The sequence below is a fragment of the Petromyzon marinus genome, chromosome 26 (genome assembly GCF_048934315.1).
Source record: "Petromyzon marinus isolate PM22_M1 ecotype Great Lakes invasive population chromosome 26, UKy_Petmar_22M1.pri1.0, whole genome shotgun sequence".
Taxonomy (NCBI): domain Eukaryota; kingdom Metazoa; phylum Chordata; class Hyperoartia; order Petromyzontiformes; family Petromyzontidae; genus Petromyzon; species Petromyzon marinus.
The window spans coordinates 8,116,568-8,142,041 of record NC_133692.1 but is presented as its reverse complement, the minus strand read 5'-3'; the positions used below and the strand labels follow the sequence as shown (position 1 = coordinate 8,142,041).

At 42.5% G+C, this 25,474-nt stretch overlaps 1 protein-coding gene across 1 annotated transcript in view; it reads left to right on the top strand.

The window, feature by feature from the left end:
* The window catches only part of LOC116946043 (uncharacterized), a 69,697-nt gene that overhangs the window by 6,648 nt on the left and 37,575 nt on the right, over positions 1-25,474 (top strand). Inside the window, exons 6-18 of the mRNA XM_076069910.1 lie at positions 981-1,068; positions 3,616-3,762; positions 6,521-6,714; positions 7,862-7,950; positions 9,016-9,131; positions 12,843-12,989; positions 15,475-15,695; positions 16,883-17,087; positions 18,005-18,160; positions 19,055-19,263; positions 20,929-21,017; positions 21,736-21,845; positions 22,411-22,560. Of these exons, the coding sequence (XP_075926025.1) occupies positions 981-1,068; positions 3,616-3,762; positions 6,521-6,714; positions 7,862-7,950; positions 9,016-9,131; positions 12,843-12,989; positions 15,475-15,695; positions 16,883-17,087; positions 18,005-18,160; positions 19,055-19,263; positions 20,929-21,017; positions 21,736-21,845; positions 22,411-22,560 (1,921 nt within the window). The remainder of the gene's footprint in view (positions 1-980; positions 1,069-3,615; positions 3,763-6,520; positions 6,715-7,861; positions 7,951-9,015; positions 9,132-12,842; positions 12,990-15,474; positions 15,696-16,882; positions 17,088-18,004; positions 18,161-19,054; positions 19,264-20,928; positions 21,018-21,735; positions 21,846-22,410; positions 22,561-25,474) is intronic.

Genomic DNA, 25,474 nt, shown 5'->3' with positions numbered 1-25,474 from the left:
TTCACATGACATTGACTTCTTCAAGACAGAGGTTCTTTACAAGCCATCTGGCTACCATGAGAGATTCGTTCATGAGGTTATCCACATATACAAACAGAGAGACAATTTCAACCGAGAAGATGGATTCTGGCTTAGCAATCATTGGAAGGATTTGATAAACCATTTCGGGTCTTAATTGATTGATCACGCTTAAGATGGCTTTCAGACCGCATCCATTATTTTTCGTCTCCCCCCTCCTCTTTTCCGAACATAGATGGACTTGTCCATCTGAACAAACTGTCAAATCTCTCTCCGTGGTGCTAACGTTAAAAATAACCGCCACTTTTTTCACATTTTCTTGTTGTGGTTTTCACACCTGATGATGATTGCTTGTGTTGCAGTCGAAACGTCGTGAGAATTTTATTGTTTTATATCTTTATTATTGTATTGTTTCCCTTCTACGTGACTTTACCGAAAGAACCAATAGTATGAATCCCTGCAGTCATGAAAGCTTTAAATCAAAACATGTCAGGGACATGAACATTATTGCTCTCATATGTACAGACTGTGGGACAGTGCTTCCTTCCCTCTGTGTAGATCAGATGTCGCTTGAAGGGATCTCTGAGGTAGCTCTGTGATAGCTCCTTCTGTCCACCATTCTCTCACGTTAGGGGTTTCACTGATGTGCGAGAGATCCTAAATTCATCTTCTTGGTTCTTTCGGTAAAGTCTCGTATGTTTTATTTTTATTATTTTATTTCCATTCTACGTGACTTTACCGAAAGAACCAAGAAGATGAATCCCTACAGTCACGAAAGCTTTAAATCGAAAGATCCTAAATTGATTCATTGTCCTAATGGGTAAGATCAGTGGCAGAATATGAATACATTTGGGGGGGAAAAACCCCCTAAAAAAATGTCTGTGTGTTTACTGTAGGTTGGTCTATGCAAATGGGAGACACTGCTCAAGTATTGTGCTGACACGTATGACTTTTTCCTCAAGGGTCACTCTGGAAACTGCCATCACTGGAGGCCTCATCACGGCAAATGCTTTGACGGCATACACCAAAGGGCAGTTTGCCTGCCTGAATGTAAGAAAGCTATATTTTATTTATTCTTGCAATTCTCCGAAGGTGCCTGATCTCGTCAGGCATCAGAAGCAAAGTGGAGTTGAATATGGCGGGTACTTTTTTTATTGGTTTGCTACGAGCATAGACTCAACTCTATATTTATTTGCCAATTTTCAATTTGATCGCTCTCATAAAACATCGTTTAAATGCACACCAATCACTCGCCTTTAGCTCTATTTACCAGACATGTGTAGTGACAGTCTCAGAGACACTCAGAGAAGGAGGCACTCTGTTTATTAACACGGCCTGACAGTAAACACTTGGTAACTACGGCTCCCAGTCAGGACAGTCGATAGACCGCCTGACTGGCGACGCCGAGACGGTGAAGACTCCGGCAGCAGCCGCGCGACGGGGATCCCACTACACACGACAGCCCCGAGGTCCCCTCCCGGGGCCCCTCTTTTACTGCCAGCGTGGCCTGCTGGCTCCGCCCCCGGCCACGCCCCCCTTCTGGAACCTACCCGCGGGTTCTCGATGTGCCCCTTCCGTAACCTTTCCCCTAGTTCCCTCTCTGGTCTATCACGTGGCCTGCTGTCAGTCAGGGCTGCTGTAAGCTCCAGATCCCCTTCCCAGCCAGTAGCCAGCGCTATGCTGCTAAGTGACCAATTATCTGTCACTACACATGTATGGATACATGCTGTTGGTAAAGTGTTCGATGCAACGTTTGGCTTATGAGAAGATTTATTATATGTCTCAGCTCCAATGGAGGACCCTTCTTGAGATGGCGTTATGGGATACATTGAGGCTTTTTTATATAAAGAAAGCAGTATAATTGTGTTACTATATATCTGGCACAACGTATAGGTCAATCGCAGGGGAAACTATACAATTATTTTTTTTGTGTTTTTTTTTCCTTCAGCCAATAGGCTCGACAAAAAAATAAGGACAGGCAGTTTTGTTGTGAAGCCAGGCATGCCTGGATATCGTTTTGAAGGGATAATAGTTAAATAAGAAGTGCATTAGCTTGCAAGTTGAAATCCGGAAAAAAATATAACCCCCGTCACTGAAAGGCATGAGGAGGCTTTCACCGCGCAATGTATTTATGAAGAACTGTAATTTAAATTACAACCAATTTGGTCATAGAGGGAGGGGGGGTCACCATACTTCACCATGCTAGTCAGTGTGGATTGGTGTAATGAGGAACCAGAACCCGTTCAGGTATCAGGAATCAAACTCAGGTAGCCAGGTTCATTGTGCTGTGCACTCACCACTGTACCACCACTCTGCTCCAGGAAATGTGAGGCGAACAATGTTTTATCATTGATCATACTGACTGGCATTTTAAAATTCATAGACACCTGAATGGGAACAATGTGTTTACACATTATTTGCTCAATCTTGTTATTATTGTGGTGAAAAAAAAAACGATTGTTCTGCCAGGATATAAGATTAGGGAGGAGCCCAAAAAAGAGGACGTTTAAAAAATAAACTTTTCAAAAAATAAGAAACACTTCAAATGTATACCTACATCCTCATCTTTCAGCCATGTGAGTTGTCCAGTCTTTGTTTGACATCGCATGCAATAGGCTGTCATTAGACGCCCACACATGTCCCCCTCCTATTTAGAAGCTGTGAGGCTGGTGTGGTTTTGGTTCCAGCTCTTCAAGGCGAATAGTCAGTGGAAAATCACTTCCTGTTTGTACTCTGCCAAACAACCGTGAACACATGTTACACTCTCTAAAGAAAATACCTCATTTGCACAAATGCTATTTTTCGAATATCGACAAAAGTGATTTCGTTATGCTTGCGTGCGGCTATTTGATGAAGTGATTAATTAATCACTCTATCAATTAGCGGTTTGACTACGCAACTAATTGGATAACACAAAAAAATTATCTGTTGCCATGTGTGCCGCTGGGCGAGAGGTAGGAGAGGCCGTGGAGGGGAGTGGAGTGAGATGAGTGGGAGAGGTAGGGGAGGCCGTGGAGGGGAATGGAGTGAGATGAGTGGGAGAGGTAAGAGAGAGCGTGGAGGGGAGTGGAGTGAGATGAGTGGGAGAGGTAGGAGAGGCCGTGGAGGGGAGTGGAGTGAAATGAGTGGGAGAGGTAGGGGAGGCCGTGGAGGGGAGTGGAGTGAGATGAGTGGGAGAGGTAAGAGAGAGCGTGGAGGGGAGTGGAGTGAGATGAGTGGGAGAAGTAAGAGAGCGTGGAGGGGAGTGGAGTGAGATGAGTGGGGGAGGTGTAGGGGAGTCCGTGGAGGAGAGTGAGATGAGAGGGACAAGGTAGGAGACCGTGTTTGTTGGGAGGAGAGTGAGATGGGAGGGGAGAGGTAGGAGAGTGCGTGAAGGCGAGGAGAGTGAGGTGCGATGAGAGGGGAGAGATAGGGGGAATGCAATTTGTGGTGAGAAGTGTGAGATGGTAGTGGAGAGACAGGTGAGAGTGGTGAGGCCATGGAGGATCTTGAAGTAAAACCACCCTTGTTATACAATAGAACCAAAGAGTATGGATCCTAGCAGTCACGAAAGCTTTAAATCTAGAATTCACCCTTGTTATAATGTTCTTTTCACAGGCAGACGCGCTGAACAAGATTAGTGCTGTCCAGCTGGCCTTACTGTTTGATAGCCAATTCCGAAACAATGCATCGGTCGCACAGGCAGTGACGCTCAAAGTGACTGATCTTCAAAAACTTGGGGATCTGCTGGCTGCGATCAAAGAGGTACGGATTCCCTTTCCACAGCACGAGGAACATTACAGTCCGCGCCACCACCCCTGTTAAGATTCCATGACTTGCTACAATTTCTAGTTGTGGCTCAAGACTATATATATATATTTTTAAGTGTTGTGGTGAGTATATCTTCCTCTAGTGGCTGGAGGAGCAACATGAAATATATAAAAAAGCATTGCATGCGGTTCGTTGGTGCAACTGCATATTTTCTGTTGATGTCACATATGCACCTAAACGTCAGTCTCCCACAGTTGGATATGCTACGTTATCCTGTATTAATCTACGTATCATTACACCCTCATGCAGTCCATATTCATGAATTTTTCCCGAAAATATCCAGTGAGTTGCACCCAAATACATAATATCTGCTTCATAACTATTGCACATGCCAATGAGTGAATTCCTGCAAACTCTGGGATCAACTTATTCTCCAGATTACAAGACATTCTGGAAAGTAAGAGACAAATAAAGACAACGATCCCCCCCCCCCCCCCATAGCCTTGAACAGACTTTTGGGGTAAGGTGCTCTTAGTGAGCACCTATGCAGGTCGGTATGACACACGAGGGGCTACTAGCACCACGCCCGACCGCCTTTGTCTCCCGAGTGACGATGTGTGATATCACACCAGGTGCTCATGTGAGGCTGTAAACCCAGGGTAGGGTCCTGTTCAGAAAATCGTCACCGATTTTGACCGTTGGCCACGTTGGCCAACTTGTTTCTATTATATTTCATCTAGCCCACGTGCGAACCCAAGAGACCAGGATGAAGTCTATCTTGTTTTATTACGTGTGTATGTTTCATTCTGTGTGTTTTTTTTTATTGTGTGTGTATTTGTTTTATTCTGTGTGTATGTTTTAATCTATGTGTGTATGTTTTATTCTGTGTGTATGTCTTATTACGTATGTGTATGTTTCATTCTCTGTGTGTATGTTTTATTCTCTGTGTGTGTATGTTTATTTACGTGTGTGTATTTTTATTGTGTATGTATGTTTTATTCTGTGTGTGTGCATGTTTCATTCTCTGTGTGTATTTTTTATTCTGTGTTTGTATGCTTTATTCTGTGTGTTTATATTTCATTCTGTGTGTGTATGTTTTATTCTGTTCGTGTGTATGTTTCATTCTCTGTGTGTATGTTTATTTACGTGTGTGTATTTTTATTCTGTGTATGTATGTTTTATTCTGTGTGTGTGCATGTTTCATTCTCTGTGTGTATTTTTTATTCTGTGTTTGTATGCTTTATTCTGTGTGTGTATGCTTTTTATTCTGTGTGTGTGTTTAATTCTGTGCGTGTGTATGTTTCATTCTTTGTGTGTGTATGTTTATTTACGTGTGTGCATTTTTATTCTGTGTATGCATGTTTTATTCTGTGTGTGTGCATGTTTCATTCTCTGTGTGTATTTTTTTATTCTGTGTGTGTATGTTTTATTCTGTGTGTATGATTTTATTCTGTGTGTATACTCGTTGGTTCTATTCGGTAAAGTCACGTAGGTAAAAATAAAATAACAAAAAATCACGACGTTTCGGTCACAACACAAGTGGCCTTCATCAGGTGAAGGGACTGGACTGTCCAGAGGACAGCGTTGGAGTGAAGACAGCAAGCCCAGGTCGCGTCCTTTAAGCTGTGTGGGAGTAAACAAAAAACGCCTTGACAAAGGAATTAGCATAACATGATGTACTGGACCGGCACTGTGTGTGTGGGGGGGGGGGAGTTTACATAATGTTGGTGTGAAGGGAAATAAGCTGCTGTGAAAGTTTGGAATACCACTACTTGAATAAATATACTGTACCATTGAAAATTAGTTTAATGTTTGGTTTGATTTAGAACATCTTTCCAATGATTGCTTAATTTGAAACCATCCTCTCGGTTGAAATTGTGTCTGTGTTTGTAAATCTGAATTGCCTCGTGGACAAATCTCTGATAAAAACCCGTGGGTTTGTTATTTTACTTTTACCTACGTGACTTTACCGAATAGAACCAAAGAGTATGGATCCTTGCAGTCACGAAAGCTTCAAATCTAGACTTCTGTGTGTATGTTTTTTTTATTCTGTGTGTATGTTTTATTCTGTGCGTGTGTATGTTTCATTCTTTGTGTGTGTATGTTTTATTCTGTGTGTATGTTTTATTCTGTGTGTGCGTGTTTCATTCTCTGTGTGTGTATGTTTCATTGTGTATGTTTTATTCTGTGTGTATGTTTTATTCTGTGTGTATGTTTCATTCTTTGTGTGTGTATGATTATTTACGTGTGTGTATTTTTATTCTGTGTATGTATGTTTTATTCTGTATATGTATGTTTTATTCTGTGTGTGCATGTTTCATTCTCTGTGTGTGTATGTTTCATTGTGTATGTTTTATTCTGTGTGTGTATGTTTCATTCTGTGTGTGTATTTTTTATTCTGTGTGTATGTTTTATTCTGTGTGTATGTTTTGTTCTGTGTGCGTGTTTTTTATTCTGTCTATGTTTGATTCTGTGTGTGTTTGATTCTGTGTGTGTATGTTTCATTCTGTGTGTGTATGATTTATTCTGTGTGTGTATGTTTAATTCTGTGTGTATGTTTTATTCTGCGTGTGTGTACGTTTGATTCTGTGTGTGCATTTTTTTAGTCAGTGTGTATGCTTTATTCTCCGTGTATGTTTTATTCTCTGTGTATGTGTTTCTGTGTTTGTGTGTATGTTTTATTCGGCGTGTGTATGTGTTATTCTCTCTCTCTCTCTGTGTGTTATTCCTGTGTGTGTACATTTACACGCAGCCGTTGGATGCGAACGTGACGGCAGCCATGATGGCCGTGGTGTGGCCCGTTCTGAACGTGTCTCTCGCGACGATGCCCGAGGCCAACGTGACGGACTGGTTCACATTGCGACTCAAGCGTCTCCTGCCAGCCGTGACCGTTGCGCAGATTGCGGACATCCCCATCAACGTGTCCTGCGCAAACTTCACAGTCATGTGCGCGTTCACAAATATGCCCCGCGCCCACACCACTGCTACCATTCGCCACGGCATCCTCGGTGAATGTGTTAACCCTAGAACAACAACAGCAACAACGGGCCTCTTTTTAATTGTTAGAGTTGTTATTTCTTTATCGGTTATTTTCTTGGATAATAAACATTGCTTTTTTTTTAAAAAAAAAGACGCATTGCTCCTCTGCTGTAAATCGTTCAAAGATCGGAAGCTTTGAACGTCGTCTGTTTCGAATGAACACGTCGATGTGGATGTGTTCGTGAGAAACTTCGAGTGTTTTGCGAGATACTGTTAGTCTCGACACTTTTAATTCCACGTCCAATCCCCACGTCCCCCCTCGTACCACTGGGGTTGTCACCTGTCCTGGTTTTCCCAGGATCGTCCTCCTTATTAGGCAACTTGTCGCTGTACATGAAACGTCTCGTAATACATCGCTCAAGCCAATGCATGTGCGTGTATTTCTCCGCTCGATGTGAAGGCGTCACATGATACCATCACATCTATCCCTCTATTTAAGGAACGAAACAGGAGGATTTCTCCGAGAATCTGGCTATCGCCTGATGGTGCTAGTTGTAATTACTGGCGAAACGTGCTGTACTAGTAAGGAATTGGCATGTTCTGTTTACGTGACACACCTTACTCATCGGCTGTGTCGGGTGGTGGCGGGTTTAATGACATTCATATTTACGCGAACTAAGCTAAAAAAAACTTGTATTATGGATGATATTGGTCGCGAAAGCCTGCATGTTAAACTCAAATTATCCATTTTATATTAGTCACATTGTTAAATCACGTGGTGGGCAGAAGAGGGCAGTGTAGCAAAATAAATTATTGTACTATATTTATATGCTCTCGGCTGTCACCATTGACTAGTGTGGTGAAATCTGGTCACATAACCCCTGTGACCCACATGGCATGTTGAGGCCCTCATCTAGCAGTGGATTGACAAAAGGGCTGTACATGTACATGATTGCCTCGCTAATCCACGCATAATCATTTACAAGTTAATATTCTTCTGAGGGTGAATTGAAGTAGGTGTTTTATTCCATACATTCATGTTGCCGGATGTGCATTTAATCTAAATTCATTTTTTTCCCGTTACGAATTCACTGGAATTGTTGTGTATGTCTAGATCTGGGACTTTGAGCTCAGTCTACGACAATGTGTCCGACTCTGTGAGACGAGCTGTGGTTGAGAAGGTCAAAGTCTTCGTGAAGCAAGGTAAAATGAGTCGCTCGTATATATTTTTTGGAATGTATTCCGATACAGCAGGACCGGAACCATCCCCCACTTCTCCCCGTGTAAGAAGTGGCTCACAGCGTTATTCATGCGAAGAGCCATACAAAGCCATGCGAGGCCTACCACATTTTGAATACTATTTATCCATCACTGCAGGCACCGTAGTCATAGCAACCACATAGTGCAATATTATTTAAGAGAGAGAGAGATACGACAAAAGCATCAAGGGGGGACATAATGTAGTGTTAAACAAACTTTAAACAAGCATTGAACGATTTAAAGCTTTCGTGACTGCAATGATTCATCTTCTTTGGTTCTTTCGGTAAAGTCACGTAGAATGAGAATAAAATAATAAATTGATAAAGAGAATATTATTGTGTTATTTTATTTTATCAATTTATTATTTTATTCTCATTCTACGTGACTTTACCGAAATAACCAAAGAAGATGAAGCATTGAACGCTACACATAATGCATAGCTATGTGATCTGATTTTGTCTCCCATACATTCTGCTCTAGCCCTCACTCCCTATGTAAATATTGGGCCAACGTGTTTAAAAAAAAAAGTGATGACGTATGACCAACTAACCCCAATGATTCCACACAGCATCAGAAGGCCCTCACCTGGAGTGGCTCTGCCTCCATCAGTCCACCCTCGATGCTACAGAGCTGAGCTAAATTAGAGGGCAATATATATTGTATACGACCGGGCAATACTCGGTTTAAAATTGTATCACGCTCAGTCATTCCTGTCACTGCAAGGTCTTCTTGCAATGAGTCCATGTAAATGTGCTGGACGGAAGGCGTGATATTTATAATTGTATTTCATTTTATTTAAATATTTGACCCGGATGATCCCGTATGTACCCACCCGTGCTGTATGATAAAGTGTGGTCCGCCAAAGGTATTTGAGAGTCATATTCGGCTCCCAGTAAGGAATGTTTCCCTCCCCTGCAGTGAATAGTGCATATAATCATGTAGAATTATATCTCCGATGCCGATGCAATTATAACAATGTGGGCTTGTTTTTTTTTACTTCTGTTTCAGATTCTTGTTGCAATTCTGCCTTGAACAGCAGAACTTTGCTTTTGTCCTACTTTGGGAATTACAGAAAAAGTGCCACATATGCAGAGTTCGCTGAGGTGTTTCTACAGTTTAATGGTGTAAGTAATTTGTCCCATATTCTATCAATAAACACATTCACACAATATATTTTTGTTCCATGTAATGAGTCTCTAAGCCAAACACAACCGAGAATATAGCATACTGTTCGTTTGTTCGTTTCTCAATCCGCTTGTTCTGGTCGCGGCGGCAGCATGTTGAGTAGGGAGGTCCATACCTCCCTTTCCCTGGTGACGGACTCCAGCTCTTCCTGGGGAATTGGCAGGTGTTCCCAGGCCAGCTGAGCGACATAGTCCCACCAGCGTGTCCTGGACAGGCTCCGGGGTCGTCGCCCAGTGGGACGGGCTGCCCAATAGAGTTCCAGGGGGAGTCTATCAGAGGGCATCCTTACCTTGTGCCTGAACCAACTCAACTGGCTCCTCTCGGCCCGGAGGAGCAGCGGCACGACTCTGAGGCTCTCTTGGATTACTAAGCTCCTCACCCGATCACAGAGAGTGAGCCCGGGAACCCTGTGGAGAAACCTCATTTCGGCCCCTTGTACCCGTGATATCATCCTTTCGGTCATTACTGAAAGCTCATAACCATAGGTGAGGGTGGGAATGTAGATCGACCTGTAAACCGAGAGTTTTGTTTGAGAACTCAGCTCCCACTTCACTACCACGGAATGGTACAGTGCCCGCAAGACTGCGGATGCCGCACCGATCTGCCGGCCGATCTCCCACTCCCACTTACCATCAGGGCAGCTGTTCCCCCCTCACCTGAAGAGAACAATCCACCATCTCCCGGGAGTAAACCATCACCTCAGATTCGGAGGTGCTGATCTTCATCCCAGCCGCTTCACACTTGGCATCAAACCGTTCAAGTGCATGCTGGAGATCACAGACTGACGAGGCAAAGAAGACAACATCATCTGCAAAAAGCAGCGACGTCACCTCCATGCCCCCGTGCTGAATACTCTCCATAGCTCGGCTGCACCTTGATATCCTGTCCATTAAAATCACAAACAGGAGTGGAGACAAGACGCACCCTTGGCGGAGTCCAACATAGCTCTTACTCGGGGAGTAGAGGGACCGGATAGCGCACAAAAGTGGCACCGGTACATCATACTCCTGCAGCACCCCCCACAAGACATTGTGGGGTCATATGCTTTCTCCAAGTCTACAAAACAGAGGTAGACCAGAGAGGCATACTCCCATGACCGCTCAAATATCTGTGAGAGGGAAAAGAGGTGGTCCATTGTTCCACGACCATGACGGAATCCGCATTGTTCCTCCTGAATCTCAGGCTCGACCCCCAGGTGGAGCCTCCTCTCCACCGCTCTGGCATAGGCTTAACCTGGGACGCTGAGGAGTGTGATTCCTCTATAGTTGGAACACGCCCTCTGGTCCCTTTTAAAAAAAAACATGGGAACCATGACACCAGTTTGCCAGTCCAGAGGTACTGTATGCGCCTACCATGCAACATTGAAGAGGCGTGTTAACCACGACACTCCTACACTGTCCAGCGCTTTCAACAACTCTGGGCGACTCTCGTCCACCCCAGCAGCATTGCCCCTACGAAGGCCCTCGACCGCTCCAGTGAATTAATCAGTTGTGATCGATCCAGGGCTGCCTCCTGAAAGGACGGCATGTCCACCGGGTTGAGGAGCTCCTCTATAATGTTCCTTCCACCTCTCGACTATCTCCCTAGTTGAGGTCAATGTTACACCACCCTTACTGAAAACTGCCTGGGCCATGTCCCGTCAACTCCTCCTAAGGCGTCTGATGGTTTGCCAGAACATATTTGAGGCTGCCCAGTAATCCCTCTCCATGACCTCTCCAAACTCTTCCCACGCCTTGGCTTTCGCTTCAGCAACTGCTGCAGCTGCCGCCCTCTTGGCAAGTCGGTACCTCTCAATCGAGTCGAGATAACTTTTTCCGAGCATAGCTCGGAAAGCCTCCTTCTTCAACTTGACAGCTTCCCTCACCGTTGGTATCCACCAGTGAGTCCTAGGGTTGCCGCCATGACAGGCACCAACTGTCTTCAGGCCACAGCTTTTCGCAGCTGCATCCACAATTGATGTCCTGAACATCATCCACTTGGATTCAATGTCCACGACCTCCCTTGGAGTGCAGGATAATTTTCCCAGAGGTGGAAGGTGAAATCTTTCTGCACTGGGTTTTCCACCAGCCGTTCCCAGAAAACCCGCACTATTCGTTTGGGCCTTCCAAGTCTATCTGATTGTGTCCCCACATGTCGGATCCAACATACCACCAGGTAATGATCAGTTGACAGGTCTGCCCCTCTCATCACCCGAGTTTCCAGAACATATGGCCTTAGGTCCGATGATACAACTATAAAGTCAATCATTGACCTTCGGGCCAAGGTGCTCTGGTATCAAGTACACTTATAAAAGCATTCTTGTGTTTGAACTTGGTGTTAGTTATTGACATGCCGTGACTAGCACAGAATTCCAATCAGATTTCACCATTTGGGTTCAGATCAGGGGGGCCATTTCTCTCAATCAAGCCTCTCCAGGAATCTCCATCGGTTGCCACATGAGCATAGATGTCGCCCAGTAAGACTATGGAGTTGGTCGGCTGCACTCTGCTGAACACTGCATCCACCATCTCCAAGAAGGCCGAATACTCGGAATTGCTGTTTGGTGCATAAGTACAGCCAACAGTGAGAGTTTTCCTTTAAGAGGCAAGTCTTATTGAGGTGACCCTCTCCTCCACTGGGACAAACTACAGCTGAACAGCACTCAGCCAGGGGCTTGTGAGTATCTCCACACCCAGCCGGTGTCCCTCACGAGGGCTTACTCCGGAAAAAGAGAGAAACCACCCCCGATCGAGAAGTTTGGTTCCAGTGCCAATGCTGTGTGGAGGTGAGACCAACTATATGTAGTTGGTACCTTTCCACCTCCTCCACCAGCTCTGGCTCCTTCCCCCCCATTGACGTGACATTCCACGTCCGAATAGCTAGTGTCCATCGCCAAGGTTCAGTCCATCTGAGAGCATCCCTCTCCGTGCCATACTAGCAACCGCCCCTCACCCTTCGTCCTACGGATGGGGGGGCCCACAGGACGGTGTCACATTGCCATTTCAGGCTCTGCCCGGCCAGGTTACCTGGGTGACCCGGCCACCAGACACTTGCCTTCGAACACCACCCCCAAGCCTGGCTCCAGGGGTGTGTTCCAGTATCCCTTGTCCGGGCGAGGTTCTCTGATTTTGGTACTATGTAACCATTCATGAGGGGCTTTATTTTGGACCGTTATTTGTCTGGAAACCTCCCCCCAGACCTGGTCGCCATGGGAGATCCTACTAGGAGTATAAGACACCAGGCCACATAGCTCTGAGGGTCATTGGAACACACAAACCCCATCATCACGATACGGTTACGATCCTTTGGTGAGGTATAGCATACCGTTTTTCCTATAATAGCATTATATTTTTTTATTGAGTGGGATTTCACAGTTGTGCTGTTATGCTGTTTATATTTCTCAGTGCTGGCATTGTACCGAGTGTAGTCCGGCATGACGTTCGACGTTTCGTCCCACATACTGAGAGTTTCCTCAGGAACGGAATGTTTAAGAAGCATTTGTGAAGCCTCTTAACGCATTGATGAAGCTCGCAGAACATGTAGCGAAAAAAGGACATCATGTTGAACACAACTTGTATCAAGTGCGAAATACATCAGAGAGCGAACTTATTTTTACAACAATATTCTGAAGTGTCTCTGATATTGTCCATGGTTCGTGTTTCTCTTTTCAGTTTGGTGTAGAGGATCTTCTTACGACTGTACAAAAGGCTGACTTTGCTGCCACGGACAAAGTTATACAATTAAATACCAAACTGAAAATCAACCCTTTTGACAACATCACAGACCTCGAGATATTTGTGGATGAATTCAACATTAAGGTGAGCAGGGTATCTCTACATTTTTTTCAGAGTGAAACTAAACAATTTTTTTTATTTTACCAGGTAAGGCTCACTGAGCTATATTGCTCTTTATCAGAAGCGACCTGGCCACAAATGATAGCTAAACTTAGTGGCTTATCATTTGGAAATGTATTGCAGTGAAATACTCTAAACCCATGTTTCTAAATGTGGATTACCCGGAAAATAATCCACGCGACCACGAGGTGAACATGCAAACTTTATATATACAGGTGTAAGGGTCAAGATTGAACCCAAGACCTCCTGTATACCAGGCAAAGTAGTTAACATCTCGCCACCCTGTTGGAGGGAAGCCAGTTCAAATTCCTATAATGCAAATCTGTAAGCAACTTAAACAATTTAGGCTTAAAGCTTTCGTGACTGCAGGAATTCATATTCTTGGGTCTTTCGATCGCAACACAAGCAATCGTCATCAGGAGAAAAAATAGCGGGGAAGCTGCTGAGGCAGGATGTATTAAAGGTTTGAAATGGGTGTAGCCCAAGGGTCATAAGCGAAGTGGGCGGGGCTGGTGATGTTAAAGTGAGAAATTTGCATGTCAATGTAAGATCGGAGAGCTCCTAATGACGATTGTGTTGCGATCGAAACGTCGTAGTTTTTTGTTGTTATTTTATTTTAACCTATCTACATGACTTTACCGAAAGAGCCAAGAATACAACTTAAACAACACGGTCCTTCTCAACAATCAACAGCATAATCAATGCACATTCAAGATGACAGGCTTCCTACAGCCAGGGCAGGCATAATGCCGGGGCTTTGGGGCCTCGGCCTTGGAATTGAAGGAACCCCCCCTCCCCCCCCCAATTATATGTTATATATGTGTAATGCTTTAACATTGCAACACTATGATACATCCTAATTTGGGATTCAAAGTCATAGCATCAAGGGGCTGTCCATAAATGACGTCATGCACCTAGGGGGGGGGGGGGGGCAGACATTTGTGACGATGTGTAACGAGGGGGGTGGGTTTGAGAAATGTGACGTCACATCAAAATACGCAACCTTAAATATAGACAACACGTTCTACTTAATTAAATAGACTTTTTAATAAATGCTTTCTCCTACAACATCAGAGTACAGCGCCACATAAAATATTTTACGCATTTTTTTTTGGGGGGGGGGGCAGAGCTTTGTGACGTCATATTTGAGGGGGGTCTGACTTTTTGTGACGCCGTGTGACGAGGGGGGGGGTAAAAAATCGTCCAAAATCGCGTGACGTCACTTATGGACGGCCCCCAAGACATGCATTTCTAACAAAGTTTCGGCCGAAATTATATCTGTACATTGATATAAATTTGCAATTCGTACATTACATTAAAAAAAACACTAGAACTGAGTGTCCATGGCAAGGAACAAGGAAGTGTTTCCATCGGTCAATGGTGATGGTAAAACAGTCAAGCGAAGGATTTGAATAAATACAGAGGGTCTCCCACAACAACAAAAAAACCTATAACAGACCCAGGCCTCCATCAAACTGGATCTGTCTCTACAGCAAAAGCTAAAGCAGAACATGCTCTGACTATTACATTATGAGACCTCCTTTGCCAGTAGCAAGATATAGTAATAGGTTTTTACCCTTTTAATCTGGCACCAAAACTGACACCTTTATACAAGACCTCCTTTGCTACTGGCAAAGGAGGTCTCATAATGTAAATGCTTAACCCGAGCCCTCAATACTCTGATAGTGCGCTGTTTTTTGAGTTGTACGCCTTTTGGCGTCATCTGGTCCAACACCAGTGGAGATTAGGCTCTAAGAAAAGCCGTCTCGGGTGTGGACCAATCAAATTCAAGGACAGTGCCAATATCATTATCAGGGTTGTCTCTTTTTGTTTGCATTTTGACCGCTTGTGTTGTGGTTATTGCAAACATGATCCCTTGTATAAAGGTGTCAGTTTTGGTGCCAGATAAAAGGGTAAAAAACCTATTACTATGCTCTAACTATCTTATCCAGATATCCAAAATGGGGTAGGCGACTTTAGGATATCTATTGAGGTGGGGGTAGTGATATTTCCCTTGGTGGCATTAAAGACAATATACCTTGTCTTTGTAACATCCTGCAATCAGTAACTTTGTAACGAACAATCAGAGGCTACAGAGTAGAATGTAATGGAGTCAGACGTAGGGTTTGCAGAACCCATTGTGTGATATTGATTTAGAAGCTTGGAGCAGCTATGGCTGTGAGTTAACATGCATTAATGAGGTGCAGAGGACAAGCCTCCTGTACAGAAACAGAGGGACTTTGGGAGTAGGTTAACTGTCCTGGTCTCTTTAAGCAAATTAAACTTGAATTATTCAGGGATGGGAACAATTAAAGAGGAGGATTAGAAATCAATATGGCGTACATGGAATACGATGGTTTATTACAACTACACTCGACTATCTCATGATGAAATAGCCCAACTCGGATGTCTGTATCTCTCATGTAATTGATGATTATTTGTATCACAGGCAGCGGGAAAGTTGATGCCTCAGTATTATCAACAGTTCCTGATGGGCTTAGCCTGTCCGGTGCTGATTCAAAACCTGGACACGATGACCGATGCGAATGTGAGCAAGTGGTTTGTAACCAAGCTACCGCCACTATTCTTACCGGGCATAACGACCGACTGCCTGAACCCCGCTTATTACAATATTCTGCTCAAAATTCCCTGCGCGACTATGTCTACAATGTGAGTATCGCAGCACGAGCGGTGGTACTCCCACTAGCTTCCACATGCTCTGCTCTCGGTGTTGGACAAAGTGTGTTTACTAAGGTGTTTCACCTTATTATCATCATCAGCCACGATCAATCCACTGCTGGATGAAGGTCTCCCCAAAGCATTTCCTTATCTCAGGGTCAGGCGATGCAACAAACTAACTAGCTTCTGTATGCAAGCTGATTTAACCGCTCCATCTCCCCAGAGATTGTTCTCTAGGACCTGTTCCCTCCTTTTGCTGCCGATCCATTGTTAGTCTCGGCCATCATCACATCAAGGCCACTTGCTTTTTGTTGCAGTCAATCACCTGTGTATATTCTGTAACCCATGTGTTCCACTTCATGCAAGAGTAAGCATCCTTCTTTGCATAATCTTCAATGGTTGAAAAATAAATATTCTAATCAGCTAAAAAATATTTACACGAATGCTGCTACGTTGTCAGAACAGCAGGGTGAAAAAAATACTCTTGTACTGCACTATGTTCCAACGTTTCGGCTTCCTTAAAATGGTTTTGTAAATTTCATATTGAGTGTGTGTAAATATTGTGTGTGCGTAATAGATGTGAATTGGAACTAAAGAGTTCTAAAAAGCTTCTGTTTCTAATGTTTGTGTAATTTGCTAGGTCATAATTTATTATAAGTAATATTAAATTCTGCATTTTATGTCTTTGAAATGTTTTGATTATTAAATGTTCAACATCTGGCCAGGTGGCTCAGCAGCAGAGCACGTGGCTCGCAATAGGAAGAGTGCAAATTCAACTCCTGATTGGGGGTTGACTCAGCTCATCGTTTCCCCGGAGCCCATTAAAAAATACCTCTTTATGAGTTAGTCAACAGTGGTTATTCTATAGGTAGAGCTGTCCCCACCATGGCAATGTGGATTTTCCACCACTTATTTAGAACTATAAACAGGAGATGAGCACTGCCTAAATTTTAATTTGAGCAAATAATCACTGACTTTGAAATGTTTTATCAAGTTTAGTTTGATGTAAAAAAGTATGGATTTATTTTGAATCACGTGACGTAGACAATGTTGATTGAACACTGTATCCATATATTACTCAACGTTTTCTACCGTCAATGCAGGTCTATTTATGTTTGTGAATTTTCTGGCAAACTAATGAAGTTGAATTGAAGAGTTTTTTTTCTGTTTCATTCCAGATCTGGGAGTTTGAGCAAGTTAAACAATACATTGGATTTAAACTTTAAAAAATCTATGACCTCACTCATCACAAACTTTCTTACTTCAAATTCAAATTGCTCGACTGCCATGACCAGCATAACCCTCTTTCCCGATTACTTTGGAAACTTCAGTGAACATATCATATATACAGATTTCTGTAAAATATTTCCACCATTTAACGCTGTAAGTAATATATCTCACACCACACGTAAACAAACCATTACCATGCAAATTTTTTTGCACATGAGTGCATTTGATGCCATAATATAATACATTGGTGAAATGTGTTTTTTCTATGTTGTAAAATGACATAAATTCTAGACATTCTCAGTCCACCAATGGTTTGAAGGCTTCCCCATGACAAGTCGTTCATCGGAGTTTTTTAAACCATAATTCACCAGCAGTGCAAATTGGTGAAATGGGGGTTGATGGGGCGGATAAGACTGGTCCTGATATTACTTGAAACTGATTTATGTTAATAGCCATGGCCTGGAATCAAACTCGAGTCGCTGAGTGTCAGATTACCATTAACTGGACCACTGTCTTTAACCCATCAAAAGCATTGGTGGCATCAAATAAATATATGTATCTTAAATCAGTACCATTCCATGGCAAAATTACTTGGAGATAAATTTAAACCATTTGTTTCTGTCCCAAAAATTAGTTGCTTATTTCTGCAATACACCAAATGAAAGTAGTCTGTACCAACTATGGAATATGTGCAAAAAAAAACCACTTTAAACTATTGTATAACAGTATATATTGTTGAATTATTCCACGGTATGAATTTGTGATGTATTCTAAATTTTCAGATTATCAAAAAAATCTGAAATTTAGGCCTAGATAAGAAGTTTCGGATGGTACGAAAACAAGCTAGCACAGGAAGTGATATCCTTACATTGACATCACTTCCTTGATTTTCCCACCAAGAGTAAATGCCGCGTGGCATCGTTTGATGACACTTGTGAGCACGAAGACATTTTTTTATTCGTACAAAATGTAAACGATCTGAAAATCAGAAGAAGACGGAAATTCTTAAAATTCGAAATTATATATATACTTTTTACCGAAACTCATTGCTTGCATGTGCGCGTGTGTAGGAAACGGTTCTGAAAATGCTCACTCCTGTTCAGCTCGCCGGCTATAGTGCTACAAACAAAGTACTAAATAATGTGACTAAGCTGACGCCAATCTTTGCCAATTACCTCAACGACATCAACGCCATCAAGACGTTTATGATTGAGTTCAACTTTCAGGTGAGCACAACTATCAATCATTTAAGAGGTAGCCGTGTGGCTCAGAGATCAGAACACTCATGCCAGCAATGCTTAAATCCTAATTTAGAATACAGATTTTAGCTGCCTGTGATTAAATCTATTTCTCGGGTGTCGAGAAGTTGGTGGTCTCAGGCCAGTCACGAATGACTGCAAATAAAAAAAAGACACTGAAATTAGCTTCTGCACCTAATTCCGTAAATTCCAACTCTGATAATATCGTTGTGACTATCACACACACATACCAATAGTGATCCCAGCAGCAGGTGTTTAAGGACGGATATCTGTTAGTGGCTAAGCACATTATTTTTTAGTACAACTTGAAGTTTGAACACTTTTTGTTATTAAGAAATGTCATCATGATTGTGCCATCAGCATCATGGCATGCTAATGATCATCTATTCAGATCTATCACAATGCAGTGCCAATCGTTTGTGTTGGAGAATGGTCCACAGCAGTGGATATCACAGAGATACGTCTGTGATCCCTTTAAGTAGCCCCTGGTCCACAAAATAGAGGGCAGCACTTTCCCGGCCGCTCTGCACGTGAAAAATAGTTGTTCATGGCATGATGACAGTCAAACTGTTGTATTATTTATCTGAGCATGAATCAGAATTGTTGTTGTTGGGAAGTCATTGGTGACCGAGCTTGAGATGATCAGCTCGCTACATACACTTCAGAAGCCAGTTTAATCACGGACGGCTGTCTGGATTCGAAGCCAGGACATCAACAGTGACAGCTCAGAGCTCTGACCACTCCAGCCACTTGCTGAAGAAGTTCCAGCCCGCCACAGAGCCTCAAATGATTGATTTTAAACATGATTTCAAACATATCTGCAAATGTGTGTAAAGTAATTTACTTGCATGTGTTTCACAGACAGAGGCTAAGGAATTGCCTGAGGCATCTCGAGTTGTCCTGTTTCAAGGAGTCTGGGACAAGTTAATCCTTAATCTGCCAACAATGGAAAGTTCTGAAGTGTCATGGTGGTTTGGGACACAGCTGTCTCCAAACATCTTGCCGGGCATCACAGCTGCAGATGTCGCCTCCATTCCTGTATCAATAAGCTGTCCGGCTTTCTCGAGCATGTGAGCAATATAACAGTGACATTCACACAATATACTCATAATAATGATAACAAAGGTAGGCGCACCTCGATTCATGAAACTGATGAAAAAACAATTACAATTATTCACTCTAAAATAAGAAAACTACAGGAGTATGGCATTATTTCAAATGTATTTGTATTCAATGCCAACATATAACTTGCAGAATCCCAGCATACATTATAAGAATCCCAGCATACGATGTCAGAATCCCACAATATGATGTTGAAATCCCAGAATATGACATCAGAATCCCAGGATAGGATGTCAGAAACCCAAGGTACACATTTTATAGGCACATTCTTTGGGTCTTTCAGTAAAGTCACGTTCATAGGTTCAAAGAAAATAACCTATCTACGTGACTTTACCGAAAGACCCAAAGAATATGAATTCCTGCAGTCACGAATGCTTTAAGTCAAGATTTATAGGCACATGTTGCAAAATGAAACAGTTCACAATTATATCCCATAAAAGTTGGGGATTCAGAAATCCAAAATTTTGGCTTTCGCATTTTAAAGCCAAATATATTGGAGTGTGCGTCCTTGGAGACCAGCAAAGGTTATATTTTTACCACTCCTAATTGTGGGGAGTAGGGGCAGGTGTGGTATGAATTGACCATTTAGCTTTTTAATATGCAATCTGAATATGCAATATTCCTATATGACTTGAAGCTTTCGTGACTGCAGGAATTACTCTGGTTTTTTCGGTAATGTCACGTAGAAATGAAATAAATAATAGAATACGACGTTTTGATTGCAACACAAGCAATCGTCATCCGGTAGAATACAAACCTAGTGAACTTAGGAATACAATGCAATCCAACACAGAGAGTCGGCTAACACAACAGTCAGCACCTTACCTGGTTAATTACATTCTTCCAAAGACTGCTAAATTTGAGAGACAAAACACAGACACGGAGACACACAGACAGACACACAAGCAGAGAGAGAGACAACACAGAGACACAGAGAGAGAGAGACACACAACATAGACACACAGAGAGAGAGACCCATGTCGAGGCTTTAAATAGAATGTAATCAAGCAGGTAAAGTGCTGGCTGTTATGTTAGCCGACTCTCTGTTGTATTGCATTGTATTTCTAAGTTCACTCGGTTTGCGTTCTACCTGACGTCGATTGCTTGTGTTCCAATCGAAACGTCGTATTTTATTTAATTTATTTAATTTCTACGTGACTTTACCGAAAGAACCAAAGAATATTCCGACACTTTGCACTCCTATCGTTTGTTTTATTGTTTGTGTGTGAAACTTGCTGACCCACCCCTACTGGACATATGTGAAAAAGAGCTTCATAGCTCATCAGATTCCTCCAGTATATATAAACAAAAATACAGATTCCGATTCTTATGGGAATTTTCATATGCTGATGGACAAAAAATCAAAGACGCATGATTTTCCAATTGTTTTGTTATAAATCCAATATATTGGCAACACATTTCATCGTTATATCCCTTCCAGAAGGTAATTAATCAGTTACTGAGTCATTTGTCAGTAAATACCAGGCTGAGCTTTAATTTAGTAACCAAGTATTTGTTTATTGACATGATATTGTGTCTACAGTAATTGCTAATGATTTGATGTAATTTATTGATTGAATTTTTAAACAACTTTTTGTTCTTCCCTTTCTCAGAATCAGTGGTTTAAACAGCGTCTATGCCAAACTTAACGACACCATCAAAACAGCGGTGGTGACCAAAATCAAGGAATTTGTGAAATCACGTAAGGAAGTCATGTTTTAATTTCCAGCACAAAACTGTGCATGTGCGATAAGTAACATTCTGCCTATTACAGTAATACCCCGATTCACGTCTCCCCGCTGTCACGTCGTTTTGCAAATACGTCGTCACTTTATGAATACCACTACCCAATTTTGGTCGCCTAAACACCACGCTTGCGTCGCTGACGGCATCGTCCGTCCTGTTTCGTTGTTCGTCACCTCTGACCCTTCGCCTCCACTTACTGCTCTGTAAATCGCTTCGGTTGACGTCGTTTTGATATTCGTCGCCGCAACTTTCAGGAATACCCCCCCCCCCCCCCCCCGATGCAAACCGGTGGATTACTGAAACTTATTTTCCACTATATTCTTAGCTCGTTCCCTTCAATGTGACTTTACCGAAAGAGCTAAGAATATGAATTACTGCAGTCACGAAAGCTTTAAATCAAAATGTATTTTCCACTGTTCACGTGAGCTGTTCTGGGGCTGTGATGCATTGATAGGTTGTTAATTTGTACACATTCTTAACTTTTCCCAGTATTCTTGGGAACCATTGGCTAAAGTACGATCTTCAACTTGTAGTCAGCCAAATCTCTCTGCCCTCATCCCTATGAAGAGAGGACATTTATAAATAAAGGCATTATCCGGCTGTATATTTTTTGTATTATAAGGCACTGTTAATCATGTATGCCTTAACATGTGTTTTATTTTTTGCTTTAACAGCTGCTAGTTGCTCAATTAGCAGCACCCAACTGATAACAATGTACTTTATGAAATTCATGAAAAATATCACCTACGCCGAAATCGTTGATGTTTTACCATCATTTGACGCTGTAAGTATTGTAATCCCCACATTGAATCAGCATAAGAATCTGCTCAACACGACCATTTACATGCTTTAGCCAACCGTGCTTATCGTAGGTGTCTCTTAAGCAGTCAGGCTCGCTTGAATCAATGCTGGTGAACTGCCGATAATGTGAATAATGTAATGTCAGTTTGTCAGCAACATCGTGGAACAAGCAAAGCAGGTGACAACTAAACAAAGGCCAAAACAGTACGACCAAAGAAAGTTATAACATAAAATACATTACAATCGAACACGTTACGTTCACACGTCCTCTCCGACATTGTTCTCAGCTAGTACTGCACGTTGTTGGGCATGGTGTCCAACGTTTTGCTCTACATTCTGGAAGCTTCCTCAAGAAATGAGCTTCCCTATGAAGCTTCCAGAATGTGGAGAAAAACGACGGGCACCTTGCCGAACAAACACGCGGTGCAACCCGAAAACACTACGGGACGCGATACGACACAGGCGTCAACTCCTACGCAGGTTTTGTACGTGACAATGGTTTATGCGCATTTGTCGTTGTGTGTGTACGTGTATTACGTTTTTTTTAGGGACAAGTTCTGGCGTCTCTCACTGTCGTGCAATTGGCCGATTACGCTGCCACAGATAATGTGCTGAATAACACAGCCATCCTGAGTCCTGTCTTTTCCACAATTAACTACAATACCCTTGGGCCATTTTTGGACGAGTTCAACCTGAAGGTATGAATGCAATCGCACCGCTGCATTGCACAAAGATGGGAAGCATGCACATTGTTCGGGGGTTAGGAAAGGAGAGTTTTTTTTTAACTGGAGGAAAGAGGAGGTATTTTTTTTCTGCGAGCAAATGCTAATTTAAATATATAAAGATTACAGCCCAGTGTCAATACACTGCTGGATGAAGGCTTCTGGAAGCCTTGTCAGTCATGGCAGTTGATTGGCCAGGCATCACCACGATGGGCAGTGTGGGTTAGTGAAGGCATGGGGTGGTCCAGGATTGGTTCGATGTCATCCGCCTCCGTTGTTAGCCAATGGGTTCATAGCGCAGTGCGCTAACCGCTGCTCCACTGCTTCCCCATGTTTGGGGTCAGAAGAGAGGAAAAAAAACTTGCAACAACAGATGATGAAGGAACCTCCCTGGATAATGATGAAACTCAATAGGCGGAGGAGAATTGGAAGGTCTTGATTGCAACCTGGACTTGGATAGGAGAAGAAAGCTACAGTGAGGGGAAAAAAGTATTTGATCAACTGCTGATTTGTACGTTTGCCCACTGACAAACAAATGAGCAGTCTTTAATTTTAATGGTAGGTTTATTTGAACAGTGAGAGACAGAATAACAACAACAAAAATCTAGAAAAACACATGTCAAAAATGTTATGGATTGATTTGCATTTTAATGAGGGAAATAAGTATTTGACCCCTCTCAATCCGATTTCTGGCTCCCAGGTGTCTTTTATACAGGTAACGAGCTAAGATTAGGAGCACACTCTTAAAGGGAGTGCTCCTAATCTCAGCTTGTTACCTGTATAAAAGACACCTGTTCACAGAAGCAATCAATCAGATTCCAAACTCTCCACCATGGCCAAGACCAAAGAGCTCTCCAAGGATGTCAGGGACAATATTGTAGACCTACACAAGGCTGGAATGGGCTACAAAACCATTGCCAAGCAGCTTGGTGAGAAGGTGACAACATATTCTTAGTTTTTTCGGTAAAGTCACGTTGAAGAGAATATGAATTACTGCAGTCACGAAAGCTTTAAATCAAAATTTAAGGTGACAACAGTTGGTGCGATTATTCGCAAATGGAAGAAACACAAAAGAACTGTCAATCTCCCTCGGCCTGGGGCTCCATGCAAGATCTCACCTCGTGGAGTTGCAATGATCATGAGAATGGTGAGAAATCAGCCCAGAGCTACACGGGAGGATCTTGTCAATGATCTCAAGGCAGCTAGGACCATAGTCACCAAGAAAACAATTAGTAACACACTACTTCAGACGGGCATGTATATGTGCTCAAGAAAGCAGATATACATGCCCATCTGAAGTTTGCCAAGGAACATCTGAATGATTCAGAGGACAACTGGGTGAAAGTGTTGTGGTCAGATGAGACCAAAATGGAGCTCTTTGGCATCAACTCAACTCGCCGTGTTTGGAGGAGGAGGAGGAATGCTGCCTATGACCCCAAGAACACCATCCCCACCGTCAAACATGGAGGTGGAAACATGCTTTGGGTTGTTTTTCTGCTAATGGAACAGGACAACTTCACCGCATCAAAGGGACGATGGATGCAGCCATGTACTGTCAAATCTTGGGTGTGTTGTATATGTGGGTTATGAAAATTTGATGAAAAATAATAAAAATTAAATGAAATTTGAAATTTGCATAAGTATCCAAAATTATTCATTGGTTTTTTCGGTAAAGTCACGTATGTAGATATACAATAAAATTATATTAAAACAAAACAATCACGACGTTTCGATCACAACACAAGCGATCTTCATCAGGTGTCAAGAACAAATCATGGAGGTAAATACAACAAGAAGATGAGAGACGAGAATTCAACAAACCTAAGAAACATTATGTGAAGCACAACCAGTCAGGCCAACAACACAGTTAGACACTTCCTCGCGGACCACGAATTTCAGAAGAGTGTTAAATTTCGTGTTCAACCTCTGGATTGCACATACCAGCATAGAGTGAACAAATACGAGGTACAAAGTCAGCAGAAATACATATACAGGCCCACCAAGAGGCAAGGAGGGAGGAAAGATGGACAGAGAAGAAAGGAGAGAGAGAGAGAGGGGGTCGGAGGGATGAACCGAAGCCTTAAATAGGAAATAAAATTCGTGGTCCGCCAGGAAGTGTCTAACTGTGTTGTTGGCCTGACTCGTTGTGCTTCACATAATGTTTCTTAGGTTTGTTGAATTCTCGTCTCTCATCTTCTTGTTGTATTTACCTCCATGATTTGTTCTTGACACCTGATGAAGATCGCTTGTGTTGTGATCGAAACGTCGTGATTGTTTTGTTTTAATATAATTTAATTGTATTTCTACATACGTGACTTTACCGAAAAAAACCAATGAGTAATTTTATGCAGTCACGAAAGATGTAATTCTTTATTATCCAAAATTATGTTAATTTATGTTATTTATGCTAATTTGAGAGATAATCGTATTAATTTATGCGAGTGTGCGTGATTATGCTAATGCAAGTCGTTATGATAATTAGGCCCCGCCTCGCTGACGAGGTCATATCCAATCAGGATGAGACAATTAATCGTATGCAGTTATGCAGGTACTGTGAGCATGCCAGATTAAACTCGGCTTTGCTGTTTAACTTTGTATTATCGATCAGTATAATACAATTATTCTCGCTTTAACATTTACAGAGTATGTATTAGTGTGTTTATATTAGGTCTCCAGATTCATATCTCAACGCAGAATACAGTTCTTATGCATAGATTTCAGGAAAGAACACACAACAACTTCTGCATTAACCAATTTATTTCTAACTAGACCTTAACTCTAAAAGATGCAACTCTCGGCTTGGAATTCCAACACAGTATCAACACAGTATCATCACGACTGCGTTGTTTCACTTTGATAACAGCACATGTGATTCCTTCCCCCGCGTAAC